A 27355-nucleotide genomic window follows, 5' to 3' on the forward strand; every position below is an offset into this window, starting at 1 on the left:
GTGCGCCACTGATCAGCAACTCCTTCTTTTTGGCGTAGGAGCGTTTTTTCCCCCTATATCCTACCGCCACTGTCTGCTGATAAGTGCCGCACATAAGTGCGGCATTTATCAGCAGCTCCTTTCTTGGCGTAGGGATATTATTTTCTTACTGTCAAAAAAACTTAAAAAACACAACATTTCACTACACTACATGAAATAAAGTTTTACAATAAACATTTACATACCCCATATACTAGTCCCCGTATAAAGATGGCCCCCAGGGTGTTTTCGGCGTCGAACGCATATGCTATTATTGCCTCCAACACGAAACAGCCAGTGAGAATGAATGGGGGAATCCTTCTTTCCTCCATTCATCCTCATCATCATCATCATCATCCTCATCATCCAGTGACGTGTCTGGGGGTAGCGTAGCGTACGTCTTTTCCGCCAGTACCGTCCCAATAAGAGATCACGGTATGGCGTGAAATTCTACAAACTCTGTGACAGTACCTCAGGGTACTCTTACAGATTTAGGGTAGGTGCATACTGCGGAATGGCGAAGGATAACACTTTGTGCATTCCGCAGCTAGCACCCGCCGGCGGACTGATGCAGGCGTGCGTTTCCGCCCGTGTCATAGACTCCATCCTATGCACGGGCGGATTCCGTTGTCCGTCCAAAGAATGAACACGTTCATTCTTTGGACAGAGGGCGGAATCCGCCCGTGCATAGAATGGAGTGTGACACGAGCGGAGACGCACGCCTGCATCAGTCCCCCGGCGGGTGCACGGATGCACAAAGGGTTATCCTTCACCATTCCACAGTGTACATGTACCATTACAGTGTATGAAGGAAGGGACACCCGAATCCAGCCCCAGATGCCCCCAAATGAACCCACTCCCCCCCTCCCGTCCTCAGAGTTAGTGGGGAGATCGTCCGGGAACTGATCTTCCCACTGCTGGATAAAGGTTACCACCTGTACGGGGATAACTCTTATACCAGCACCCCCTCCTCTGGTCTCTCGCTGCCCGAGCTACTGTAGCTTGCGGCACAATCCGAAAATATCAGAAGTAGTAATAAAGCCCTAATATTTAGCAGCCATGGAGCGGACCCAGCGCTTCTGGATATGAAGGACCCCGGATCGCACCAGGACAACATTTTCCAGGTGACGTCCCCCACACTGGAAAACAGGAGACCCCAGAAGAAGTGCAGAGTGTGGCGTAACAGGGGGATCAGGAAGGACACCATATTCCAGTGTGACGCCTGTCCTGATCACCCCGGCCTCTGCATACTGGATCGCTCCAAGGCGCACCACACGTCATTGAAGTTCTACATTATCTAAATTCTGTCCCTTATTCCTATTTCAGGGGTCACGTTGATCCAGGGATTATTCTGATTGCCATTATGGAGTCGGGAAGGAATTTTTCCCCTGTGATGAGGCTACTGTCGTGTGCCTCACGAGGGTTTTTTGCCTTCCTCTGGATCAACACAGGTTGAATTTGATGGACACCTGTCATTTCCAACCTTATAAACTAATAATTGGCCTAATACCCCCAAATAAATTAGAATTGTCCCTTTTCCCCAGCTAAGTAGGTATGGCCTCCATTCCCATTAGAGGATGCCATGATGCAATTACAGAGCCTCCATGCTGCCGGGACAGAAGAAAACCCCCACAAGTGACCCCATTCTGGAAACTACACCCCATAAGGAATCTAACAAGGGGGGCAGTGGGGATATGGCCCCCTGGTGACGGGCACATTTGTGGCGTGAAAATAAAAAAAATTATTTTTTATTTTCACGGCACATGTTCCACATATGTGCCCATCACCAGTGGGGTCCATATCCTCACTGCACCCCTTGTTGGATTCCTTATGGGGTGTATTTTCCATAATGGGGTCACTTGTGGGGGGTTTCTACTGTCCTGGCAGCACAGGAGTTTTGTAAATACGACATGGCCTCCATCCTCCATTCCAGCCTCTAAATGGCGCTTTGTCCCTTTGGTGGCTTGCCCTGTGGGGTATTTTCGTACTCAGGGGAAACTACCCTACACGTTTTGTGTTCACTTTCTTTTTTAACCCCTTGTGGAAAAGGAAAAAATCAAGGATAGACCAACATTTAGTGTAAAAAATGTTTAATTTTTACACTAAATCATTGATCTTGTCTTGATTTTTTCATTTTTACAAGGGGTTAAAAGATAAAAAAAAAACACTAAATGTGTAGAGCAATTTCCCCTGAGTACGGAAATACCCCACATGTGGACATAAAGCGCCATGTGGGTGCAGGGTAAGCCTCCAAAGGGAAGGAGCGCCATTTGGTTTTTGGAGGCTGGATTTGGCTGGAATGGATTCCGAGGGCCTTGTTGCATTTAAAAGGCCCCTGTGTTGCCAAGACAGTTGAACCCCCCCCCACAATTGACCCCATTATGGAAACTACACCCCTCAGGGAATGTAACAAGGGGTGTAGTGAGCATATGGACCCCACTTGTGACGGGCACAAATGTAGAACAATATGGCGTGAAAATTAAATATTACATTTTTTACACTATAATGTTGGTTTAGCCTTAAATTTTTCATTTTCACAAGGGGTTAAAAGAGAAAAAAACACACAAAATGTGTAGAGCAATTCCCCCTGAGTCGGTAAATACCCCACATGTGGACATAAAGCGCCGTGTGGGTGCAGGGCAAGCCTCCGAAGGGAAGAAGCGCCATTTGGATTTTGGAGGCTGGATTTGGCCAGAATGGATGATGAACGCCATGTCACATTTACAGAGCCGTCGTGCTGCCAAGACAGTGGAAACCCACCACAAGTGACCCCATTTTGGAAACTACACCCCTCAAGAAATCTATCAAGGGGTGCAGTGAGGATATGGACCCCTTGATGACGGCCACATTTGTGCCGAGAAAGTGAAAAAATGAAAATTTTCCCTTTCACGTCACATTGTTCCACATTTGTGCCCGTCACCAGTGGGGTCCATATGCTCACTGCACCCCTTGTTAGATTCCTTGAGGGGTGTAGTTTCCAAAATGGGGTCACTTGTGGGGGGTTTCCAGTGTCTTGGCAGCACAAGGGGTCTGTAAATGCGACATGACCCTTGAAACCCATTCCAGTAAAATCCAGCTTGCAAAGGCCAATTGGCGCTCCTTCCCTTTGGAGGCTCGTCCTGCGCCCGCTTGGCACTTTATGTCCACATGTGGGGTATTTCTGTACTCGGGAGAAACTGCGCTACACGTTTGGTGTTTTTTTTTTCTTTTATCCCCTTGTAAAAATGAAAAATGAAGGCTAGAACAACATTTTAGTGTAAAAAATAGAATTTTTCCTTTTTTACACCACATTGTTCTGAAAATCTGCGAAGCACCTGTGGGGTCCAAATGCTCACCGCACCCCTTGTTACATTCCTTGAGGGGTGCAGTTTTCTAAATGGTGTCCCTTTAGGGGTGTTTTTAATGTTTTGGCACCCCAGAGCCTCTGCCAACCTGAAGTGGTACGGTCAAAAATAACCAAATATAACGGAGGCGTTGAAATTCACTGGGCGCTCCTTTATATCTGAGGCTTGTGGTTGCGTCAAATAGCGCAATAGGGCCACATATGGGGTATTTATATAAAATGCAGAAACGGGACAATCAATATTGGGGTGCATTTCTCTGCTAATAGGTTTATCATTATGAAAGATATTGGATTACAATAAAATCTCTGCACAGAAAATAAAAATTTTCAAATTTCTTACACACTTAGCTTTTATTTCTGTGACTCCCCTAAAGGGTTAAAACACTTTCTGGATATGCTTTTGCAGAGTTTGGGGGGTGCAGTTTCTGAAATGGGGTGCTTTGTGGGGCTTTCTAACATACAGGCCCCTCAAATACACTTTAAACCTAAAGAGGTCCCTGAAAATATCTGATTTTGAAATTTTACAGAAAATTTGGAAAATTGCTGATAATGTTTTAAGCTTTCTATTGTCTGAAAAAAATGAAATATAGTTTAATAAATGCTGCCACCATAAAGTAGACATGTGCTAATGCTATTTAATATATAATTTATGTGGCATAACCATTTTCTGTATAAGCAGGAAGGTTTCAAAGTTGGAAAAATGCATTTTTTCACAATTTTTCACGTTATTTTGGTGTTTTTCATAAAGATTCGTTATGATTATCGACTCCATTTTACCAGAAATGTGAAGTACAATATGTCACGAGAAAACAATCTCAGAATCAGCCGGATAGGTAAAAGCATCCCGAAGTTATTAATGACTAAAGTGACACAGGTCATATTCATAAAATTTGTCTCTGTCCTTAAGGCCATTTCAGGCTCTGTCCTTAAGGGGTTAAAGGTGTCTCTCTATTCTGGCTAAGGGTGGGGTCAGGTACAGAGGGCCTTATATGACAAAAATAAATGGACACTTGAAGATGCATCAAGATCTGCACTTATCGCAAATCTGCAAAAAGTTGCAAATTTTTGTGCAAAGACTACCCTTACACAAAAATTGTGTGTTTGCACCCCATTCGTCATGTGGGTGGAGAAGGGGGCAGGGGTGCCTCTCCGCGTTCAGATTTTATTAACATAGCATCTCCAATAGGAAAATATCAGGCAAAATATCTACGCCAGTTCAGAAACCAAGGAAAATTGAAAATAAGTGCGGCGCAAAAAAGCAGGGTATTGATGCATCTGCCCACAGTCTACAAATCATAGTTTACCAATTTGTAGCAAAGACAGAAGTATCAGAGAATAGTGACCTTGTTGTCTATATAAAAACAGATAGTATATAGAGAAAGAGAGCAGGAGAAAATAAAGATGGTATGAGCAACAAAGATGCCTTTTCCCAGAGACCATGATAAAGCAGAAAAGCCAATATTTAGGTTTTCGACAGGGGATCGAAAGGGGGCCGAGTCCGCTGATCAGCCATTTGGTGGCGGTACTACAATAGGAACGAAGCCAGAACTAGTTGAATCCATTCCCTTTGTAGCAGCAGCGCCAGTGTACTGTTGCCTTAGCTCCTATTGAAGTGAATAGAAGCCGAGGCTGCAGTCTAGGGGTGCTGTGTGTGGATAGGCTATTATACAGCCTTGCTGTTACAAAATGTTCATAAGATTATTTTATTTCAAATACAACACTGGTTTTACACATATTACAGTATTCCCATCTCCATATGTATGACCTATGTACAGAATATGCTAGAAATGTCTTATAGATGCCACCTGTGGGACCAGCACCTATCACAAGTACATGGGGACTGCCTGGCCCATAAAGTCAACTTACCATGACCAGAGCTGATCAGAAAGTCCAAAACAGCTGATCTGGATTTTATGTGTATGTAACTATATAGAGTTTAGGCTAAGTTCACACTGCGTTTTTGCATCCATTTCACTGTATCCGTTTCAGTATGTTTAATTTTAACGTAGAGAAAAAAATGTAGTCAACCATGTCTTTGTATACGTAAAAAAAGTATCAATTTGTTATTATAATGTGAGTCAAAGAAAAACGGATCATGCAGTACAGCATACAACAGCATCTGTTTTTACCATGTTAATTGGACAGCAAAAACGCAGTGTGACCCTGGCCTAAATTTGAGTTGTATAAACAGTGTAGTGCTATGATTCTTGCTGTTAACGTAACTCATAAGGTGAGACCCACATCTATCCTGTGGGTGTGCATGTCGAGATGGTTACCCCTTTAATGAGACCCACATCTATCCTGTGGGTGTGCATGTCGAGATGGTTACCCCTTTAATTAGACCCACATCTATCCTGTGGGTGTGCATGTTGAGATGGTTACCCATTTAATGAGGATGTGCCAGCTTTTCTGGGATCTCTGAATACATGTGAAGTCCATGGTAAGTCACATATTACTGCACATATTTTAGTTGTGTGCCTTGATGTACCAGGATTGAAGTTACCTGGTGGCTCTAGTCTAGTCTGACAATGTGATGTTACCATTCTTTTTCAATATGGTGCACAATCTACCCCTGGCAGGCCCTCTTTATATCCCATATATAATATTGTTATCCTTTTGACTTTCTTTGGTTGCAACAAATTCAAAAACATTACAAGAATTTTCAAGTCCGAGTGGTTTCCAAACATATGCATTTAAGGCTCCAACCTATATACTCACATATGTTTTATACAGATGATATGCTTTGGCATGAAGGTGTTTACTATGACTGGTGCAATAAATTAAAATGTGATGCTGCTCATCATTATCAGCTTGCTTTCTATAATGTCCTTCAGCCACTTCTCTCTGAATCTTGTCTCCCCAGGCCTGTGGAAAGTAATGGAAAGAAATAAACATGTTTTTAAGGGTGTGTTCACATATATCCAGTCATCCTAAGCCACATCAGATGCAAGGAGCTGGATGCATTGTACGCAGTTCTCCCCCTTGATAAGGACCCCCTTTCTGATGAAAGATTGTGGTCCCTGGGGTAAGACCCACATCTGCCAAATATTTATGCCATATCTTAAAGCAACTCTGTACCGACAATCTGACCCTCCAAAACCGTTTGTACCTTCGGATGGCTGCTTTCAATTCATGATCTGCCCTGGGATCTGTTTGGCAGGTGATGCAGTTATTGTCCTAAAAAACAACTTTTAAACTTGCAGCCCTGTGACCTACGGGCGTGGCTTACAATATCTGTGTCCTAACCTTGCACCACCCAACCGTCCCTCCTCCCCACCTTCTTCATCATTAGGAATGCCACTGGAACATTTTCTCCATGCTGAACATTGCACAGGTGCCTTAACGATCCAGCCTATGTGCCGGGCTAAACAGGCGGGAAATAGGAGACAATCTGCCTGGAGAATTCCTAATGATGAAGAGGGTGGAGAGGAGGGACAGAGAGGTTGTGCCAGCCTAATGCATACACAATCTAGGCCACGCCCTTTGGGCACGAGGCTGCCAGTTTAAAAGTTGTTTTTTAGGAAAATAACTGCATCACCTGCCGAACGGACCCCAGGACAGATCTTGGATTAAAAGCAGCTTTCCAAAGGTACAAGTGGTTTGGGGGGGACAGATTGTGGGTACAGGGTCGCTATAAGAATATTCTATAAGGTGGGTATAGATCTTTATAGCTAGCCTTCTGAATGTTATATGTGCAAATTCCACCCCAAAGTACAATTATTAGATTTATACCTGTGAATAAGTCTGTTGGATTCAAAGACAAAGAAAACTTCAACTGGTAAAGTCTGGAAAACAAAGAAAAGTCAAAAGATCAATTACTTAAAAACTAGCAGTGTTTAGCGTATATACTGAACTGTTCAGGATAGGTCATGTTCTTCGAACCTGAACCCTCCACGATGGCTGGAAAAGTTGGATACCACCCTAGGGAGTCCTGCAACCCTAGGGCAGCATCCAACTTCTCCAGCTGACAGGAGTCCAATGGCCAGAGTTTGGGTGCAGAGAACGTTGCCAGAACAGTTATGCAAGTTCACTCAAAACGGATCACGTGCCATTGGGGAAAGGTGCCTAAAAAACAGGTAGATTTAGATCACCATATGCTAACTTGTCTCTTATCACATGTGGCTTAGCAGTAGACTTACCGGGGGTTTGATTTTGGAAATCTTTATGGTGAAGTAGACACAGGCAGTTGCTCTGGGAATTGGCTTCCTACAGGTTGGGATACTCCATCTCATTCTATAATGGAACAGTTTATTGAACTCGGTGTCTTCTTCTCTCAGGAAATCTGTACAGTACAACCAGCTCTTATGGAATTCCCATGTCTGTTCACAACAAATAAGCTAACTGTAAGTATTAATGACAAGGCATGTTGTGGGTTCTGTGATAAACTTCTGGACATTGGGCACTTATTACTACACCTCATAGGACTACACTTTGTGCTACTCTAACAGCCACTATCCAAAACTTCAAACTATTATGCCAACCATTATACCAACAATTAGGGATTTTATAAGGCAAATCATCAATAACTTTAGCACAAAGCCATGATAGCTGGGCACTAACACAAAATACCAAAATGTGCGGACTCTTTGACATAATGACACACTACATATTCTTCTATTACAATTAATTAATACTGTAATAATCTTACTGCACATGTCAATGACACCCCTGCTTTTCTTGGCCTTATTGTTATAGTTACTATTACTATTTTTGTTACAAGTTGGTGCAGATTTCTCAAACTGTGTAAAATTTTAATTGGTGTAATCCACCTATAGCAACCAATCACAGTTCAGCTTTCAGTTCTGGTAAAATGAGAGCTGATCTGTGATTGGTTGCTCTGGGCAGTTTACTTTATGTGCTCATATTGCCATACGATTTATTTATTTATTTATTTGCTGAAGAATCAATAATTTCCCTTTCCCCTAAAGCGGCACTATCAGCAGGTTCTTCCCAGAGAAGCTGCTGATATGCCACAGTAACCGTTTACATTAGCAGAAGATGTCCATTAGTTACACTTCTCTCCTCCCCAGCATTGCTTATAAAATTGCTAAATGCTCTTATGCAAATTACTAGCATAGGAGCATTTAAGGCGTTGCTCATAGCCGGAGAGAGCAACACCACAGTGCACCCAGCCCGCCCCCTCCCGTCCACCATTCATATTCATAACTGCATAGTGGGCTGTATACAGGACAGCTGCGCAGGGAAACAGTCCCTTCGGAGACTGGCTGCTTTCTGCGCATGCGTGATTCCCCCGGGCCGTTGCCAATCCACCTGGAGGTCCCTCAAGACGTAAGTCTATCTTATACTCGCGTCTTGAGTGACCACTGGGAGGATCTGCAGCGGCCCAGGGGAATCGCGCATACGCTGGAAGCAGCCTGTCTCTGACGGCAGGGGGCGGGCTGGGCGCACCGCGACGATGCTCTCCGGCCATGAACAACGCCCTAAATGCTGTTATGCTAGTAATTTGCATAAGAGCATTTAGCGATTTTATAAGCAATGCTGGGGAGGAGAGAAGTGTAACTAATGGACATCTGGTAATGTAAACGGCTACTGTGGCATATCAGCAGGTTCTCTGGGAAGAAGTGCCGCTTTGATCACAGGAAGTTAGGGAGTAGGGATCACTGCCAGGAGCCCACACCTTACCTGACGTCCCGCTCAGCCAGTCATCGGCCATGGCGGGACAGCACACTGATTGACTGAGCAGAATGTCAGGGATCCAGAGAAACAGTCTGGAGCGCGGACAGGTAATGTATTAGCCCGGCAGTTGGTGGGTTAACTGGCCTGGGGCTATATTCTCGCAGTGGAATGAAAATCCGGAAAGAGCCATAAGGAATGTGTGAAATCCGCTGCCATGCGGTACATGTAGAACTGGCCCTATATCGTATTACTTATGCCAGTGTGCTTTTTACTTGATTTAACTCAAGTTGGTTACACTAAGTTTTATTTTTAAGTATTGTTCACTATGTCGGATTATTTGTCTATATACTTGTTGCCATTAAATGTTACTATGTCATAGGTGCCCATACTGCAGTATAAGTGTGGGGACAGCACAAGGGTCACACAGCTAATCTCTTGAAGGGGTTACAGTTCTGTCACAGTATATATGGTCTAGTTGCCATCCATGCCCGTCCCTGTGTACAGTAAAGTATTTTGCTACTACTCATAGCCTGGTTATATATCTTGTGTCGTGTAATTTTACCAAGACATATTCTTCAATGTGCTTCTTGCCCAGCTCCACAGTGAAGTCCTGACATAAGGGCCATGCAATGTTCTTCACTTTATACTCATTCCCTGAAACAAGACATTATATATAAGTATATACTGTATGTATTACGACACTGATCTATAGTTGTCTTATATGCAGCTGAATGGAGCTGGATCACAGTACCATTAACCGATTCCTCTCCTTGCCCTCTCTGTAGGCTTCTCAGGCTTTCCTGTGCATTTCTCATGGCTGTTTCCACCAGTTCGCAGGCTTTTTCTTTAAGAGCCGCAATGTAGATTTCCTCAGAATCCATTTTATCCTGTTATGAAACAAAATGACTGAGTATTTATAAGTCTACTATATAACGTAACCACTCAAATTAAATCTCTAATAGTTATATTAAGAAAAACGCACCCACCGCTGGAAGGATGGTATAGCTGTATGCACACAATATGGTGACAGTGACGTGTCATTTATCCTGACATCATGTCCATTCCTCAGGTGATCTAGTAATGGGACTTGGGGCCTGAGGGGTTTGCAGGCCTTGTATCACAGTTGCTGGGGGGGGGGGGGGGGGGGGGGGGGGTCAGCAATCCTATATGCCCTTCCCAGGGTAAAAGCCTCGTCAGATAGCCCTATGCACAGGGAAGGCGAGCGCCAATCTGCTAGATCAGCGTTCACTTACTGACTGTATTACATGACTCAATAATCATGTGTGCGGGGCTGCACAGGCATTGTTAGCGATGTCTGTGCAGCCCTTGCTTTATACTGAAAATATTAAAGATGCCTTCCTCTCCACGCGCCCTCTGTCCTCCTGCTGTGTCTCTGGATCCCCCCCTGGCCATTGCCGCTATCTAACCTGTCTCAGCAGTAACAACCCGCTCAGCCAATCACTGAAGCAGGAGAGCGCCACAGCTGTCAATGTCAATGGGGAACCCACAGACATGGAAGGAGGACACTGGGGGAGCTTGGAGATATAAGTATAGCTACATCTTTCCTCAGCCATCAGCCACACATCAGCTATTACACAGAGCAATGCGCGGCCGGCCGGCAATGATTTTTACACTTGTTGCAAGACAATGATCAGTTGATGAGCAAACAATTGCTCGCTCCTTGGCTGATTGTTGTCTTTATAACATAGAGCGATGTCTGCCTAATTCTGGCTGATTCAGCAGATAATCACTACGTGTAACAGGGCCTTATTTAAACTGGAAGTTATAGAGATTGGTAAATTACTTCTATTTAAAAAAAAATCTCAAGTCTTCCAGTACTTATCAGCTGCTGTATGTCCTGCAGGAAGTAGTGTATTCTTTCCAGTCTGACACAGTGCTCTCTGCTGCCACCTCTGTCCATGTCAGGAACTGCTCAAAGCAGGAGAGGTTTTCTATGGGAATGCTGCTGCTATGGAGCATTCTTGTCATGGACAGAGGTGGCAGCAGGGAGCACTGTGTCAGACTGGAAAGAAAACAGTAATTTACAAATCTATATATGGTAACTCTCTGGTACCAGCTGATTTGAAAAATAAATCCCCTTTAATACAAGACTTGGGAAGCAAACTAATCTTTCCATATGAAGCCTTGCTACAACTTTGTCTGGATTATTAGAGCCTACTATATTGTTCATTACACGGTGAAACATTACAGCCAATGCTGATGGATGTGACAATATCATAGACAATATATCACCATTGCCATATCTTGTACACCAACCTGCTGCATTTTCCCATGTGGATTGTGGACAATATTTTTTATGCAACTATGTTGCTTTCTTAAAACTGTATACAACTATGCATTAATCATAAAGAAGGCAACTGGATACAATAATGGAATCACAAGAACTCTCCAATTATCCTATTATTGGTTAAATCAGCATAAAATACATTTTATCTTAATTTTATTTAGTTATGATTTTAACTTATGCGAAGCATGCAAAACATACAGATGCAATGTAACATAATCTGAATGACTCCATTATCACTAACTATATGTGTCAATTGCCATGACATCTAGTTTGCCCCCTGTATGTATATGTGGTGCCATAGTCATTCCACTGTCATTTCTATTTCCCTTTGTCTCATGGCAGTGCAGTCCTAGAGCGGTGCCCTTTAGCATTAGCTTCAGGCATGAAATACAGATGTATCAGACATTATTACTATGTGCATCTGCATCATGTGCATTGTGACAAGGCGGTGAGATAAGAAGTGATACATAGATGAAGCATTGGAATATCACAATGATGTATCATGGACAATGCTGATCTCAGCTCTGCTACATCCACCTTGTGCTGCCCCATAAGAGAGAGGACTATTCAGAACAGCTTCATACTGTGGCAGAACCTGCAAGAAAAGAAGCACCTACCAGGGTTGTCTCCCAGCTTGCTGTAAGTTGTGTGACTGGGGATAGAGCACAGTGTTTGGGCACAGCTGTAGCTATGGAGACCTGAGCAGCAACTAATGGCAGGCAGACTGCAGGCTCTGCTATACCGGCTGTCAGTCACTGGGTTGGCTCTGCTGCATGCTGACATCATGGCTCTGCCCCTTCTCATCTGCTACATTACATACATGTAGCTGCTCAGGCATTTGTCACTTACACCTTCTAGAATAATCATTCACAAGAACAGTGCATACAGCTGTGAGATTGTAATATTAGAATGCGGAATGTCTGGAATAGAGTTTCCACTGATAGAGATGATATTATTATTATTATTATTATTATTATTATTTAGCCTTTTTTGAGCTTGTCCTTTCTCCGTTATTTCAGTTTCAGGCAATGATTTATCACATTTTTGCACAATTTATGATGAATTTGCACATTTTTTTTTGCTGTGTGGTTTGTACCCCACCTATTGAGAAGTGTGGGGTAGCGCAGAAATCTGCGACTTTATTATGGCACATGATAAATATGACACGTCCACCTGCACCAAGCAAGCCGTGCCCACTATGCCAGACAAAATGAAACAGTGCTGAGCATTACACACAAATGGTATACAGCCTTACCATGACTACTATACACTTACAGGTCCTGTCTAAGGCTAGGTTCACACTGCGTTTTTAGCATCCGTTTAACGGATCAGTTTTTTGCAAAAAACGGATGCATTTGTGTGCATCCGTTTTTGATCCGTTTTTCCATTGACTTCCATTATAAAAAAAAAAACGGATCAAAACGGATGCACGGATTTTAACGCACAATAAAGTACTGTTGACACCACTTTTTTGACCGCTAAAAAAACCGGATCCGTTAAACGGATGCTGAAAACGCAGTGTGAACCTACCCTAAGGTTAGCATAAACTAGTGACAGAGACTAGCAGCAAAGCTTCATCAGAGCACGGGACATCATGAACCCTGAAGTTTCTGACATGTACGATGGTGGCGGCAGAGATGCCTATGTCGCCCCTTACTGCTGTCTCTCAACATATAAAAGTATATAAATAAAAAATTACATTATTTTAACGAGGCTATTTTACAATAACATATTTTAAAGAGTATCTGCCATTAAAAAAAACTGTAACATGTCAAAAGTATTGATCAGTCACTGTCTGAGTGTTCAGACGACGACCGATCAGGAGGACTAGTCGGGAGAAGTCCACATGCCGCACAATGTCTCCCAGCTCTGTGCTATCTGACCCAGGTGGACACATAATGACACTGAGTTAGGAGTAAATGTGCGGTGCATAGACTCCTCCTGGCTTGTTCTCCTGAACTGTCAGAGTCCAAACACTCACAACCAATCAAAACTTTTGACATGTCAAAAGTTGTTTGGTTTTTATTTTTTTTATGACACACATTTTGGTAAAATAACTTTATTAAAGCAATGTATAAAAACATATATTACATATTGTTACTCCCCCTTGTAATGTTCCCATTCAGGAATGGTGACCCCTTTATGGCCTCACTAAAGGTATGGTGCACCCATAATGTTAACAATAGTGTCCCTTAGTTTCCCTAAGGCTCCATTCACACATCTGCAGCAGCCCCTTTATTGACTCTATTCTGTAATGTTACTCCCTTCATGCCCCCAGTCAGTATTGCTGCTATCTTAGTGACCCACCAGCCAGTAGTTCTACCTAAGTCTGTAGTGCTGCCTCTTTAGTTCCCCTAGCCAGTAATCCTGTTCCATAGTGCCCTTAGCCGTAAGTGCTGCTCCTTTGGTGGACGCCAGTCTGTAATGCTGTCCCCGTAATGCCCCCAACCAACAGTAATGTCCCCCAGGTGTTTAATATTTCCCCATATTGCCCCATCACTAATGCTGCACCCTTAGAACCCTCAGTGTGTAGTGCTGACCCTTTTAGTGCCCCAGTCTGTACTGCTGCCTTCTTAGTACCCAAAGTCTCTAGTGCTGACCCCATTAGTGCCCCAGTCTGTACTGCTGCCTTCTTAGTACCCAAAGTCTCTAGTGCTGACCCCTTTAGTGCCCAGTCTGTACTGCTGCCTTCTTAGTACCCAAAGTCTCTAGTACTGACCCCATTAGTGCCCCAGTCTGTACTGCTGCCTTCTTAGTACCCAAAGTCTCTAGTACTGACCCCATTAGTGCCCAGTCTGTACTGCTGCCTTCTTAGTACCCAAAGTCTCTAGTGCTGACCCCTTTAGTGCCCAGTCTGTACTGCTGCCTTCTTAGTACCCAAAGTCTCTAGTGCTGACCCTTTTAGTGCCCAGTCTGTACTGCTGCCTTCTTAGTACCCAAAGTCTCTAGTGCTGACCCCTTTAGTGCCCAGTGTGTACTGCTGCCTTCTTAGTACCCAAAGTCTCTAGTGCTGACCCCTTTAGTGCCCAGTGTGTACTGCTGCCTTCTTAGTACCCAAAGTCTCTAGTGCTGACCCCTTTAGTGCCCAGTGTGTACTGCTGCCTTCTTAGTACCCAAAGTCTCTAGTGCTGACCCCTTTAGTGCCCAGTGTGTACTGCTGCCTTCTTAGTACCCAAAGTCTCTAGTGCTGACCCCTTTAGTGCCCAGTCTGTACTGCTGCCTTCTTAGTACCCAAAGTCTCTAGTGCTGACCCCTTTAGTGCCCAGTCTGTACTGCTGCCTTCTTAGTACCCAAAGTCTCTAGTGCTGACTCCTTTAGTGCCCCAGTCTGTACTGCTGCCTATTTAGTACCCAAAGTGTCTAGTGCTGACCCCTTTAGTGCCCCAGTCTGTACTGCTGCCTACTTAGTCCCTAAAGACTCTAGTGCTGACCCCTTTAGTGCCCCAGTCTGTATTGCTGCTTTGTTAGTATCCCAGGTCTGTAGTACTCACCCCTTAGTGCCCTCAGTCAGTGGTAGCTGCACCCTTGGCACCCCCAGTTAGTAGTGTCCCCACTAAGTGCTCCCCAGTCAATAGTGTGGCCCTCTTTAGTTCCCCCAAATCAGAACTGTTGCCTTTTTTAGCATTTCCCAAATACCTATCCCTGTTCCCTTGATACCATTCTGTATTTCCTGCGACCTGCAGCTTGTAAGATACTGCAAAGAGTTTCTGAAAGAAATTACATTGAACTACATTGTGCTGGCCTCTGCAGAGATATCATGAGAAATCACCAGAAGTGGCTGTAGCCTATGTGTGTGGCGAAACAGGATCTGACAGCTTCCTGCAGCTGACAGTGGGCGAAAGGAACCAGGACTTACACCTGGGTGCTTACAATGTCCCTTTTGATCCATCTCTCCTCTGTCCTTCCCTCTACCATTAGGAGAGAGTCAGAAGGCCCCCAAACATATTGTATGCTTGTCAGTCCGGCAATATTAGCAAATTCAGCCTACATGTATCTAATGTGTACGGCTTCTTTTTTTTTATAGCTTTTTTACAATTGCGATGGGCAAATGTTATCTATACATGGATGCCATAAAATAATTCTGTATTGGGTCTGATGAGAATTATATCGGCACAAACCTTTACCCAGTAAAAAAAAAACAAAAAAACTAGCATTGTTCATTCTTCTCTTTTTCTATTTCGCAATGTATCTCACAGTTTTCTAATTTCACTTTTTAGCTACGTGTAACCAAAAGCACAATGCTATAAGTATGATGAGCTTGTGACAGGAAAGGAATGAACGTCTATGATTGATTATAATGGTTCAGAGCACTCATAGAGTATGCCTTATATGTTTTAGTCACAGACAAGATGTTAAAGAGAAGTCTTTCAGCATTTCTTGTACAGGTAGCATGATAGTTTATGTTGCTTATGTGCTAGTGCACTTATCACACTCTTGCTCATCTGCTGCTCTCTTCTCCACTGATCTCCCCCTGCTAGGAGCTCTACTGCTGCATAGCACTGACTCCCAATCTCAAAAATAGAAAATTGGCACCAATTTTCTTCATCCCCAGTCAATGTTTTGTCAACCCAAAACATAGGGTTTAGGTTCGCATTTAAGTGTTGGAAACTGGTCATTCTTTCTGTCCTATGTCTAGGGCCTATTTGAGATGTACCTTATCCATGGGACACCATGTGTCCTTGTTCTACTTGATGGCAAGTGATTACGTCTGTCTTGTGGATGACCTTTCCTATGTCTTTTTGTGATATATACAAAAACATTTGTGAAAAAATTTAATACATATATATTAAAAAAAAATAGGTCAGTGTACAGTATTAGTAACTGTACTCACTGTATATACTGACAGCAGCTCCCTGTGTACCTCATAGAGCTAATATCAGACTCCCCTCCTCCAGGCTGTGGTGTCCTGCTTTGTGGTGTTCCTGTCCATAAAAAAGCCAACATGGAGGAGCATGTGACCATGCCTTGCCCCCAGTGTCCACCACTGAGCCTGTATATGTCTATGGAGGACACAGGGAGCAGGGCATAGTCACATGCTCCTCCATGTCAACCATTTTTTTGGACAGAAACAAAACACAGCAGGGCAGCCCAGCCTGGTGAAGGGGAGTCTGATTTTAGCTCTATGAGGTACACACAGAGCTTCTGTTAGTATATGCAGTGAGTACAGTTACTAATACTGTACACTGACCTATTTTACTATAAAGTGGCCAAACCCTTTAAGGATCCATCTTTTATTGCTCTGTGCCTAAACAATAGGGTTCCTAAGTTCCTGTGAGAAGCAAAGACATTCTACAGTTCTGACCACTCAGTTTTTAACCCAGCTTGTTTCCTGACCCCTATTTTTCGCCTGTCCTGACCCTCTAACCATTTACAATTTCAAGTGAATTTTTGCCCTGTCCTGAGCTTGGCCCATCTACCATTTTTAAGCAAATTCTTCCTATCCAGACCTCAGCCTGTCTGAACTTCATGTCTCATCTTCTGCCTTGGTACAATGCTTTGAATTCATCAGCTGTTGTTAATGAAGACATCGGCTGATCATTCTCACTATTACATGGATTCGGCCGATTATTGCTCCGTGTTATAGGGCCCTAAGGCACGGACCTGGGGATTTCCTGCCGCAAAGTGCAGATCCTTTTATAGGGGTTAAAGGAGAAGTCAGGCGAAATTTTTTATTAACGTATTGCATTGTCCCCCAAAAGTTATACAAATCTCCAATTTACACTTATTACGGGAAATGCTTATAAAGTGCTTTTTTCCCTGCACTTACTACTGCATCAAGGCTTCACTTCCTGGATAATATGGTGATGTCACGACCCGACTCCCAGAGCTGTGCGGGCTGTGGCTGCTGGAGAGGATGATGGCAGGAGGACACTGAGAGACACAGGGCACTGGAGGGACACTTCATTTTCTGTATTCTAAAATTGTGTATGAGGAAGCTCAAGTGAAAGTGTAAACTACCAATGCCTGTGAGAATGTATATTAACATATCAGCCCTTCCCTTACAACATACATCTTGTGTTCTGGACAGTGAGTCTGGATCTGCTTACACATTACATATTCAGAGTGTGTCAGCAAACTGGCCAACAAATCAGCAAATCATCAATTTCACAGAATCGAATGAACTCCACAACAGATAGTAACTCTTGTTGTATAACTGCAACAAATTGGTGAATTGTGACTATTACAGCCAAATCTCAGGGGGTGTTTATTAGGAAGTTGTGTCTCCAGCATTCTGCAGTCTGTAGACAGATTACTCTCTGACACCCAAGATGACACAAGCTAAATTGTCCGTCCTGCTGGTGCTGATGACCTGCACAACAATGTCATTTTCTTACCCAACTGGGGCGCCAATATCTGCTTGTCAGACAATGATGCCTGGTCATGTTGGTGTCTATCCACAACCAAATCCTGCACCTTATATTATGAAGATCAACTCTAGTTTCTACCAAAGTGGCAAAGCTATACAAGGTAAGAGTCCAAAACAATTACTTATCGACATGATAAAGCAATATAATGTGCTAAACTAACCAATATATAAGATGTTTGGGGGGGGGGGGGGGGGGGGCTAAAATATGATATAGCCTAGGTTCTCCAACCTTAGGTATTTGTAATTCAGGGAGTGACCACTGCCTTTTATTATCAGATTTTTATATATATATATATATATATATATATATATATATATATATATATATATTTATTAACATATACAAATACATACAAATTCAATAGATCATCATTATTTGACATCTAGGTGTATATACATTTTTCCTCCCTCCCCCCCCCCTCGGGCTTGGTAACGTTACTCCCCACCTCTCTTGTAAACCATCTCATACTTATTATACAGTTTCACCAACTCTTTCCACCCCTTTACATGTAGTTTTATTGCAGAATTCCAGTTTCTAACAATCAGCAACCTAGCGACGAACAATCTTTTGTTTATAATTTTTTTTTCTTTACTCTATTGACATTTACTAGTTTTGTATCATCTCCTAATATTGCCAACATTGGGCAAGGCATAATTTTTTCCTCCACCTCCCTCCCAATTTCCTCCAGTATTTCCCTCCAAAGCTCCTGCAGCGCTGTAGCTTTGGAAGGATCACTGCTCTGGCTAAGGTTATTCTCTCCGCTTTGGAACAAATTAAACTAGTCCACACATCTACTTTGTTGCTGATTGTTTTCAAAACTGGGAAGGTGTTCTTTTCATGATAATCCTGCACTCTACTGGTAACCTCAATACCAAGGTACCTAAAGCTTTCCATAATTCTCATTCTACCTCCCCCCATACCACCACCTCTCCTCAAATCCTCCGAGATAGGGAGTAGTGTTGATTTACCCCAGTTGATCTTTAGGCCAGAAAAGTTACCATACTCTTCTATAACACTTATAATATTACCTATTGATTCCCTAGGGTTACTGACAAAAAGCAGCATGTCATCTGCAAATAGACTGATTTTATCTAGACGTCCCCTCACCCCGAAACCCCGTATACTATCATCCGCTCTTATTTTTATGGCCAGTGGTTCCAGAGCAAGGATAAACAGCATCGGGGAGAGGGGACAACCCTGCCGGGTTCCCCTACTCGGCCCAAACTTCTCAGAGTGGACCCCATTTACAATTACCCGTGACTGGACGTCCTCATAAAGCAATTTCACCATGTTTATATATCCTATCCCTAATCCGAATCTCTCCATAACCTTCCAAAGGAAGGCCCACTCCACCCTGTCAAAGGCCTTCTCAGCGTCCAATGACAGGATGGAGTGGGATCCCCCCCCCCTCATCTGTATGTTGTGAAACAATCTAGCAATATTATGTGTAATTATCCGCCCCGGAACAACCCCCCCCCTGATCTTCATGCACCAGCTCCGAGATAACTCTCTTGAGACAGTTTGCTAGGGCTTTGGCATACAATTTGATGTCCACATTTAGAAGGGATATTGGCCTGTAAGCTCCAGCCTCCTCTAGGTTTTACCTTCTTCCCTGCCTCCTTCATTGAGCTCGGGAGCTGACCTGTTTCTAATGCCCCTTTCAGGACCCTACATAACGCTGGGATTAAAACCTTCCCATACCTACGGTATGTCTCAAAGGGTAAACCATCACTGCCTGGCGATGTGTTTCCCTTAACCTCCCTTAGGGCCTGTTCCAACTCTTCCACCTTTAAGGGTTCCTCCAACACCTCCCTCTGCTCTTCCGACAACGTAGGGAAATTAATGGTATCTAGATACTCTACCGTATCCTCCTCCTTGACGTCCCTTTCTGATCTATATAATTCTTCATAATAATTAGCAAAAACCTCTCTGATCTCATTCTGCGTACATACCAATCTTCCCTCATTATTCCTTATCGCTGAGATTGCCTTTCTTCCTATCTGGCCTGATATAATGGCCATCAACCGTTTACTCGGCCTACTCCCATGAAGATATTTTTCCCTACCAAGAAAAAACAACTTATTAAGGGCCCTCTTTTCAAGAAGTAGATCATATTCTTTCTGTGCATCTAACCAATTGGTTTTATTCCCTTCCCTAGGGTTTTCTAGATATTCCCTTTCTGCTCGTATTACCCTCTCTTCCGTCACCCTCCTTTCCCCCTCAAACTGTTTCTTTGTTCTCACTATCTCTTTTTTAAGCAAACCCCTCAAAAAGGCTTTTGTAGTATCCCATACCACACTATCCGATGCTGTCCCCCAATTTCTATTGCGCATCTCCCCCAGCTCCACCCCCAGCTTCTCCTCTCCCCCTATTAACTTAAACCAATGAGCGTTCATCTTCCAACCACCATTACCCCTTTCATTACCCGTCAATATTTCCACACATAATGGGCCATGGTCGGACACTGCACGGGATTTATACTGAATATCCTTTATGTATCGTAAAAACTTTTCATTGGCCAGGGCCAAGTCAATTCTTGAGCTAGTTTGGCATGTCTTATTAAAACATGAAAAAGCAGCTTTCTCAGGGGTTCTCTCTCTCCACACATCCCTGAGACCAAATTCCCTACACAGTTTACTCAATGGTGTAATTGCGGGTATATTCCTCACCACTCTCACTCTTAGTCTGTCCATTTTCTCGTTCATAACACAATTCATGTCGCCCATGATCATAAGTGGCAATTCCACCCACTTAGAGGTCCTCCCCAAAACCTGGTTTAGGGTGGAGGATGAGTACGGAGGCGGCACATATACAAAAGCAAGAATACACTCTAAACTACCTATCCTACAGTGCAAAATTATATACTTCCCCTCTTTATCTATCTCTTCATCTAATAGCTCCCATGATACTGACTTGTGAACTAAAACTGATAAACCCCTTGAAAAAACTGAATAAGTAGCGTGATATTGAGCAGACCACCAGGGTCTGTTTAAATATAATAACGTGTCTTTTGTGAGATGTGTCTCTATTAAGCAAATGATACTTGGTAAATAATTTTTAACAACTTCAAATACAATGTGCCTCTTAACCCTCTCGTTTAACCCCCTTGTGTTCCAAACCACTACTATTGTACTCATCCCCCACCCCAGTCCTCTATTTCTACTCCTACGGGGAGACTGGGGAGGCCCCAACTTAACACATCAAAGAGAGAAGAAAGAGAAGGGGACAAAAGAAACGGGGAGAAAAAAAAAAAAAAAGGGGAAAAACAGAAAAGGAAAGGAGATAGCGAGATTTCCAAGACATAACTTTCTTCTACCAGCCCAAACCCCCTCCCACCCCTCCCCCCACCATCACCCCCTCCCACCCCTTCCCCCACCCCCCTTCCACCCACCCCCATCATCCCCCCACCCCCCTAGAACCTGCCCTACTACTTCCATAGAGGGCTGGTTCCTTTACCTGAGTTTTCTCCACCCGGCGCGCCCTCCCCACAGTTTAAATACATCATCACATTATTTCTTGCCCTGGGTATCTAACCATCTCCCCGCTTCCTCTGGAGTATTGAAGAACCATGCTTTCCCTTCCATCATAATCTTTAGCTTAGCTGGGAACAGCAGAGAGTATTGTATACCAGCTACACACAGCCATTTTTTCACCGTATTAAAGTTCATTCTGTCCCGTCCAGTCTGGGCTGCAAAATCAGGGTATATTGATATTTTATGCGAGTTGTACAGCACCTCCCCAACTTTCCTTGCTCTAAGGATTATAACATCTCTGTCCCTGGCGGAGAGAATTTTTGCTATCATAGGCCTGGGGTGGTCCCCTACCACCACACGGTTCCCGGGGATTCTGTGCGCTCTCTCTACCTCGAACCCGGGGGAGAGATGTTCACCAAATTGCTGTTTTAACCACTTAGATACAAATTCAGTTGGTTTTCCCCCTTCTTCCTTTTCCGGCATACCGATGATCTTCACATTGTTCCTTCATGACCTATATCGTTTTCTCTCTCAGCTCTCTACTGCTGCTCTCCAGGAGCCCAATTGTTTTTTTTCATTTTCTGCATCTCATCCTCCACTACACTGATTCTATTCTCTACCTCACTGCATCTCTCCTTAATTTTCCCCATATCCTCTCTGATGATGGAAACTTCTATTTGGATAGATCCTACCTGATTTGTCAGTGTTTCCAATGAGGTGTTACACTTATTCACTGCCACTAAAATTTTTTCTAGTGCTTCACTGTTCTCCATCTCCACCTGTTTACTTTGAGCACCACCCGAACCTCCTCGTACCTGTCGGCAGGTCTCGGCTTCGCCCGTGCAGTCTCTCACTCCGGACCCCGCTCCTGGCTCGGCTCTCTCTGCAGCTCCCGACCTCCTTGTGCGTTCGGCTGGCCACGCCTCCCACACGTGGGCGCCCGAGCAGCACCTTCGGCTCTCGGCTTTACTCTCGGGTCGGCGTCTCTTCCTCTCCACCGCTCACTGCAGCCTCGGTCCCGGTTATCACAATCGTTTACACAAGGGGCTGAGTCTCTCACACCAAGCCCCCTGCTAAGATTGCTCTTTCTCCCGAGCCGGCAGCTCTTCCCCTCTGCACTTCATACAAGGACTGTGGCTCAGTAGCATCAGCGTGGGATCCAGCAAGCACCCAGGGTCTCAGGTAACATAGCGCACCAGGTGGACAGGAGAGCTCACCTTAGCTCCTCCTCTTCCTCCATCCACACCCCTTTATTATCAGATATTAGTACCATGTTCACCAATATGCCAACAGCTTTTCCAGTAGATGGAACTTACTTAGTTGTGAATTTATTGTTATTATTTACATAATTTTTCAGTTAATTGAAATGAAGCAAGGTCAAATGTGTTTTTGGTAGCTCTTAGGGATGGTCCGAACCTGCCGAGGTTTGGGTTCGTATGAACCCGAACGCTCGGCAGCAGATTCCTGCTGTCTGCCCACTCCGTCCTCCTGCTGGATCCACCCGCTTCACGGAGCGGGCAGACAGCGGAAATCATTACCGAGGGTTCGGGTTCGGACCATCCCTAGTAGCTCTACTATAGATGATCAGTTGTTATCGTTTAATTAAAGGCTTCTTTGTTTGTAGTTCAAATAATGGGCCCTCCATATAGAGGAATCTTACTGGAAGCCCGGACATATTCAAAGACCACATTGTATGGGACATGGTTTCCACCTCCAAATAATACCAAGATACTGCCGGTAAAATAATGTTTGTTAAGTACTAACAGTTGTAATACATGTCCAACTCACCTTGAGTGCAATGTAGTTTTTACATAGCTCCACTTGTTAAAAAAAGGTTGTCCAGGCAAAATTAAAGGGGTTGGCCACTTTATAGTAAAATAGGTCAGTACAAAGTATTAGTAAGTGTGCTCACTGTATATACTGACAGCAGCTCCCTGTGTACCTCATAGAGCTACAATCAGACTCCCCTCCTCCAGGCTGGGCTGCCCTGCTCTGTTTTGTTTCTGTCCATAAAATGGCCGACATGGAGGAGCATGTGACCAGTCCCTGTCCCCTGTGTACTCCATAGACATATACAGGCTCAGTGGTGGACACTGGGGGCGGGGCCTGGTCACATGCTCCTCCATGTAAGCCATTTTTTGGACAGAAACAAAACAGAGGAGGGCAGCCCAGCCTGGAGGAGGGGAGTCTGATGTTAGCTCTATGAGGTACACAGAGAGCTGCTGTGAGTATATACAGTGAGTACACTTACTAATACTGTACACTGAGCAATTTTACTATAAAGTGGCCAACCCCTTTAACTTGTCCCCTATTCAAAGGACAAGTAGGGGACAAGTAAGAGATCACAGGGGTCCGACCTGTGTACCCCCAGCCAATTAACGTATTGGGCCCCCAGCTTTTTTGTTATGAATACAGTCCCGGATACAGCATGTGACCAGCGGCTCTATTCATTCCTGGAAAGAGCCAAGTAAGAGCTGAGTAAACCCTTTTTCTGATTACTCGGCTCTTTCTGGCAGCTCCATAGGAATGAATAGAGCCACCAGTTATGTGCCATACTTTTGGCTGTATTCATAACAAAGAAGTCGGGGGCCCCCTGCGGAGATTGTGGGGGGTACAGAGATCTGACCCTCCGCGACCTTTTACTTGTCCCCTCTTATGTTATTAGGGGACAAGTTACTTTTGCTTGGACAATATCTTTACGTCATAGCCAGCCATGTATTTAGGCATATGTGTACTAAACATGCTGTCAGACCTTCTAATGATAGATGATGTGCATATACTAAAAGTTCACAATTTTTATTTGGTTTCAGTGTCCTGGAAATCTGGTTGGTGCTATTACACACTCTAACACCAACTTAAAGGACGAGACCACTACATATATTTGGATGCCACCAGATTCAGACTGTCCGAATGTCCTGTATATCATGTAAGTAACAAGCAGTGGAGGTTGATAATTTAAAAAAAAATACAAAAATCTTTTTTTATTGAGTATGATCACTAACCTTAAAGGGAACCATTCACCCCGTGGCCCCCGGCAGAAACTGACATACAGTGACATAAAGGTCAATATACTTATCACATCGCTCCCGGTCCCGTCCCGAATCCCGTTGTTGACACGGAGAAATCACCGATTCTTCTTCTCGCGCCCATTATGGTAATGAGCTGAGATGAGTCCAACGTCCATAGGAAACGACGGACGAGTCCAACTTATTCATGAGGTCCTCTTCTCGTCGCCGCCCATCCACGCCTCCTGGAACTTGATTGACGTCTTCAGTCTTCTGACGAATTCCCGCTCAGGCGCCGTTGCAATAGTCTCGTCACCTCTTCTGCGCCTGCGCGGTAAACAGGAGACGTGCTCGAGACAATCGGCGCACGCGCAGTAAACAGTGAAGCTGCGGAGCGGCTTCAACTGTGAACTGCGCATGCGCCGAAAACGAGTGTCACGGCGCCTGCGCGGGATCTGGCGAGAAGAAAGAAGACGAGGAGGAAGAAGACCCGGCGTCAATCAAGTGTCGGAGGCGGGGAGAAGGATGGACTTCGGGCTCGGCAGCGCTCATTACCATAATGGGCGCGAGAAGAAGAATCGGCGATTTCTCCGTGTCAACAACCGGATCCGGGACGGGACCGGGAGTGATGTGGTAAGTATATTGACCTTTATGTCACTGTATGTCAGTTTCTGCCGGGGCCACGGGGTGAATGGTTCCCTTTAATCATACTTTAAAAATACAAAAAGCAACCAAAACATAAAAAAATATAGTGCAAGTTGTGTAAGCCGATTTGTCACTTGAAGTAATAACATGCTTATATAGTATAATGTATGTACTATCAATGGGACCTATGTGTAATGATCTGATTTGTTTTAACCTCTTTTATCTTATGGGTGTAGCAGGGCATATTCTATATACATATGACCATAGATCGTTTTTTAACTCATGTTTACTTAGAGCCACAGTGGCGGAGGCGTATAATATCTACTGGCTTGGAGTCAGGTCGGCTTTGATCAGTAAAGGTATGTGCATATTAATATAGAAAACTATATGTTAAAAGAAACATACAAAAGTTGGTGATAAAGTAAAAAAAAAAAGTCATTGGGTAGTAACTTCATTGATTTCTTGTTGTGACATAATCACTTATCAAGGAGTAAAAGATTTTCGACCCGGCAGAGCCAATGTAATAATGGATGACCCCTTTAATATAGGAACTGTCATGGAAATTAGCTGATCATTGTTTTGGCTCTAAGGCAAACAGCTAATTTGGCTTATAGAACTAGACCTTGCCTAACCTTTTCCCCTGCAGTGGCTTCTACTGAGAAAAGTTAGTATTTTATGCATCTAAGGGGCTAATCAGTGTTCTTATGGAGACCTGGGACCATAAGCAGGGCAAAGCTCCTTGGAGGGGGAGGGGGAGGGGGGGGGGTGAGTATACAGTTTTGCTCTCCTCCAAAAGGGGAAGAGTTGCCACCTATTGGTAGTAGTTTCCTGGTAAACCTCAACTTACACATTAGATGTGTTGGCTGAACAAGCGGACCATCTATAACTGCCTGCTGACTATCCTTCAATGGCAGGGAGGAGAAGGATAAGGCATGTTTGTGCTAAAGGGGTCTGAGAGGAGCCAACCCCCTCCATTCCAAACACATGAATGCTTGGCAGAGCTAAATGGTCATGTGTATGAAGGGGCTGGGCGAGAGAGCTGTCAGACACATAAATGTTCAGCAGTTATCCTATGTGTATTGATAGCTTACTACAATGCCTCACCCATAAAAGATCCTTAAACCATATCTATAAAATCTAAGTCAAATCAGATTCTCCTCCCAAAGTTCTCCTGACAGAATGACAGTAGCCACTGGACCAAGAGCAAGTGGATAGGTGGGTATAGGCTTTTCTTTTTTTTCCATTAGCCCAGAAAAGTCCTAAGTAATGTTTGTCTGGCCCAGAAATGATATTGCAATCCTGAATATACAGTATATTGTTATTTATCTTTTTTTTGTTTCTTCAACAGATCCAGCAACAACTTGCAGAAGCAATGGGATTGCTGGTCAGTCTAACCTTTTCGGTGGTGGAATGGCCTGGCATCCTGCCATTTACTCAATCCTGTGTTTTTTACTAGTATTTCTATTAGTATAATGTCACATTTTGCTACAAACAATGAATATTTCATCAGGTGAAGAAAGACGGAGGGTTACTTCTATAATTACACAAATATGGAAAAGTAAAGGCGTCTTATCATTTGAAGGGTACGTTTAGGGTAGCTTCACACGCACCGTATCGCTGCGTCTTTAACGGTGCGTTTTTAACAGTGCGTCTTTAACGGTGTGTTTTTGGTGCGATTTTTACATGCGAGTTTTGATTTTCTATTGAAAATCAAAACGTGCATGTAAAAAACGCACCGTTAAAGACGCAGCGATACGGTACGTATGAAGCTACCCTAATTCTGTAAAGCATCAGTGTGTTGTATGCTGAAAACAACAAGGGAGATTTATCAAACTGGTGTAGGGTAGCTTCACACGTATCGGATCCACAGTGGATTTCATGCTGCAATTTTGCAGCGAAATCAGCTGCAGATCCTGGTAGTGTAAAGTTGAATGGGTCACATACCTGCAGCAGCACTGTTTGGCTGCTGGGGACCAACGGGAGCCTCACACACAGCCGCGACACCAAGCAGGTAATGTATACTCCGGCAGGGGTTAAAGGGGCCGGGTTACATATCCGCAGTGGAATGAAAATTCCGCTGCGGATATGTAACCCCATAGACCTTCATACTACCAGGATACGCAGCGGATTTCGCTGCAAACTTGCAGGGTGAAATCCGCTGTGGATCCGGTATGTGTGAAGCTTCCGTAAATGAAACTGGCTCAGATCCACTTTTCATTCCTCACAGACTCTTTGGAAAATGAAAGGTGGAATCTGATAGGTTGCTAGAGGCAACTGAGCCAGTGCTACTTTACACCATGTTTGATAAATCTCCCAGCATTTCTATACAGCCCACATAGTTCTATACACTAGTGGCTCCACATCCACAGCTCCACTACAGCAAGTACTGGAGGCAGATTCTTTCATTATTGGGGTAGGGGTGGTCTGAAGAATGGCCACCAAAGTCACCCAACCAACTCACTGTAAAAATCAGTTATCAGGAAGACTCACTGGAAATAGCTGATGACCAAAAGATGCAACAAATATACACAATGACCTAAAAAAAAGCTTTATGGATCT

General features: G+C 44.0%; 2 protein-coding genes across 2 annotated transcripts; one reads left to right on the plus strand and one right to left on the minus strand.

The window, feature by feature from the left end:
* Positions 1-6019: 6019 nt before the first annotated feature.
* Positions 6020-22961, minus strand: AKAP14 (A-kinase anchoring protein 14). The gene is made up of 6 exons (XM_069986258.1): positions 22935-22961; positions 9750-9885; positions 9561-9652; positions 7501-7680; positions 7094-7146; positions 6020-6226 (listed from the first exon to the last, which is right to left on the minus strand). The coding sequence occupies exons 2-6, from the start codon at positions 9877-9879 to the stop codon at positions 6142-6144; spliced, it is 540 nt and encodes a 179-aa protein (XP_069842359.1). The 5' UTR covers positions 9880-9885; positions 22935-22961; the 3' UTR covers positions 6020-6141.
* Positions 17485-26315, plus strand: LOC138802690 (putative defense protein 3). Its single transcript, XM_069986259.1, has 5 exons — positions 17485-17773; positions 22771-22883; positions 23957-24072; positions 25091-25155; positions 26145-26315. Exons 1-5 carry the CDS (start codon positions 17575-17577, stop codon positions 26267-26269), a joined length of 618 nt encoding a protein of 205 aa, XP_069842360.1. The 5' UTR covers positions 17485-17574; the 3' UTR covers positions 26270-26315.
* Positions 26316-27355: the final 1040 nt, after the last annotated feature.

This window comes from Dendropsophus ebraccatus, chromosome 10, assembly GCF_027789765.1.
Source record: "Dendropsophus ebraccatus isolate aDenEbr1 chromosome 10, aDenEbr1.pat, whole genome shotgun sequence".
Taxonomy (NCBI): Eukaryota; Metazoa; Chordata; class Amphibia; order Anura; family Hylidae; genus Dendropsophus; species Dendropsophus ebraccatus.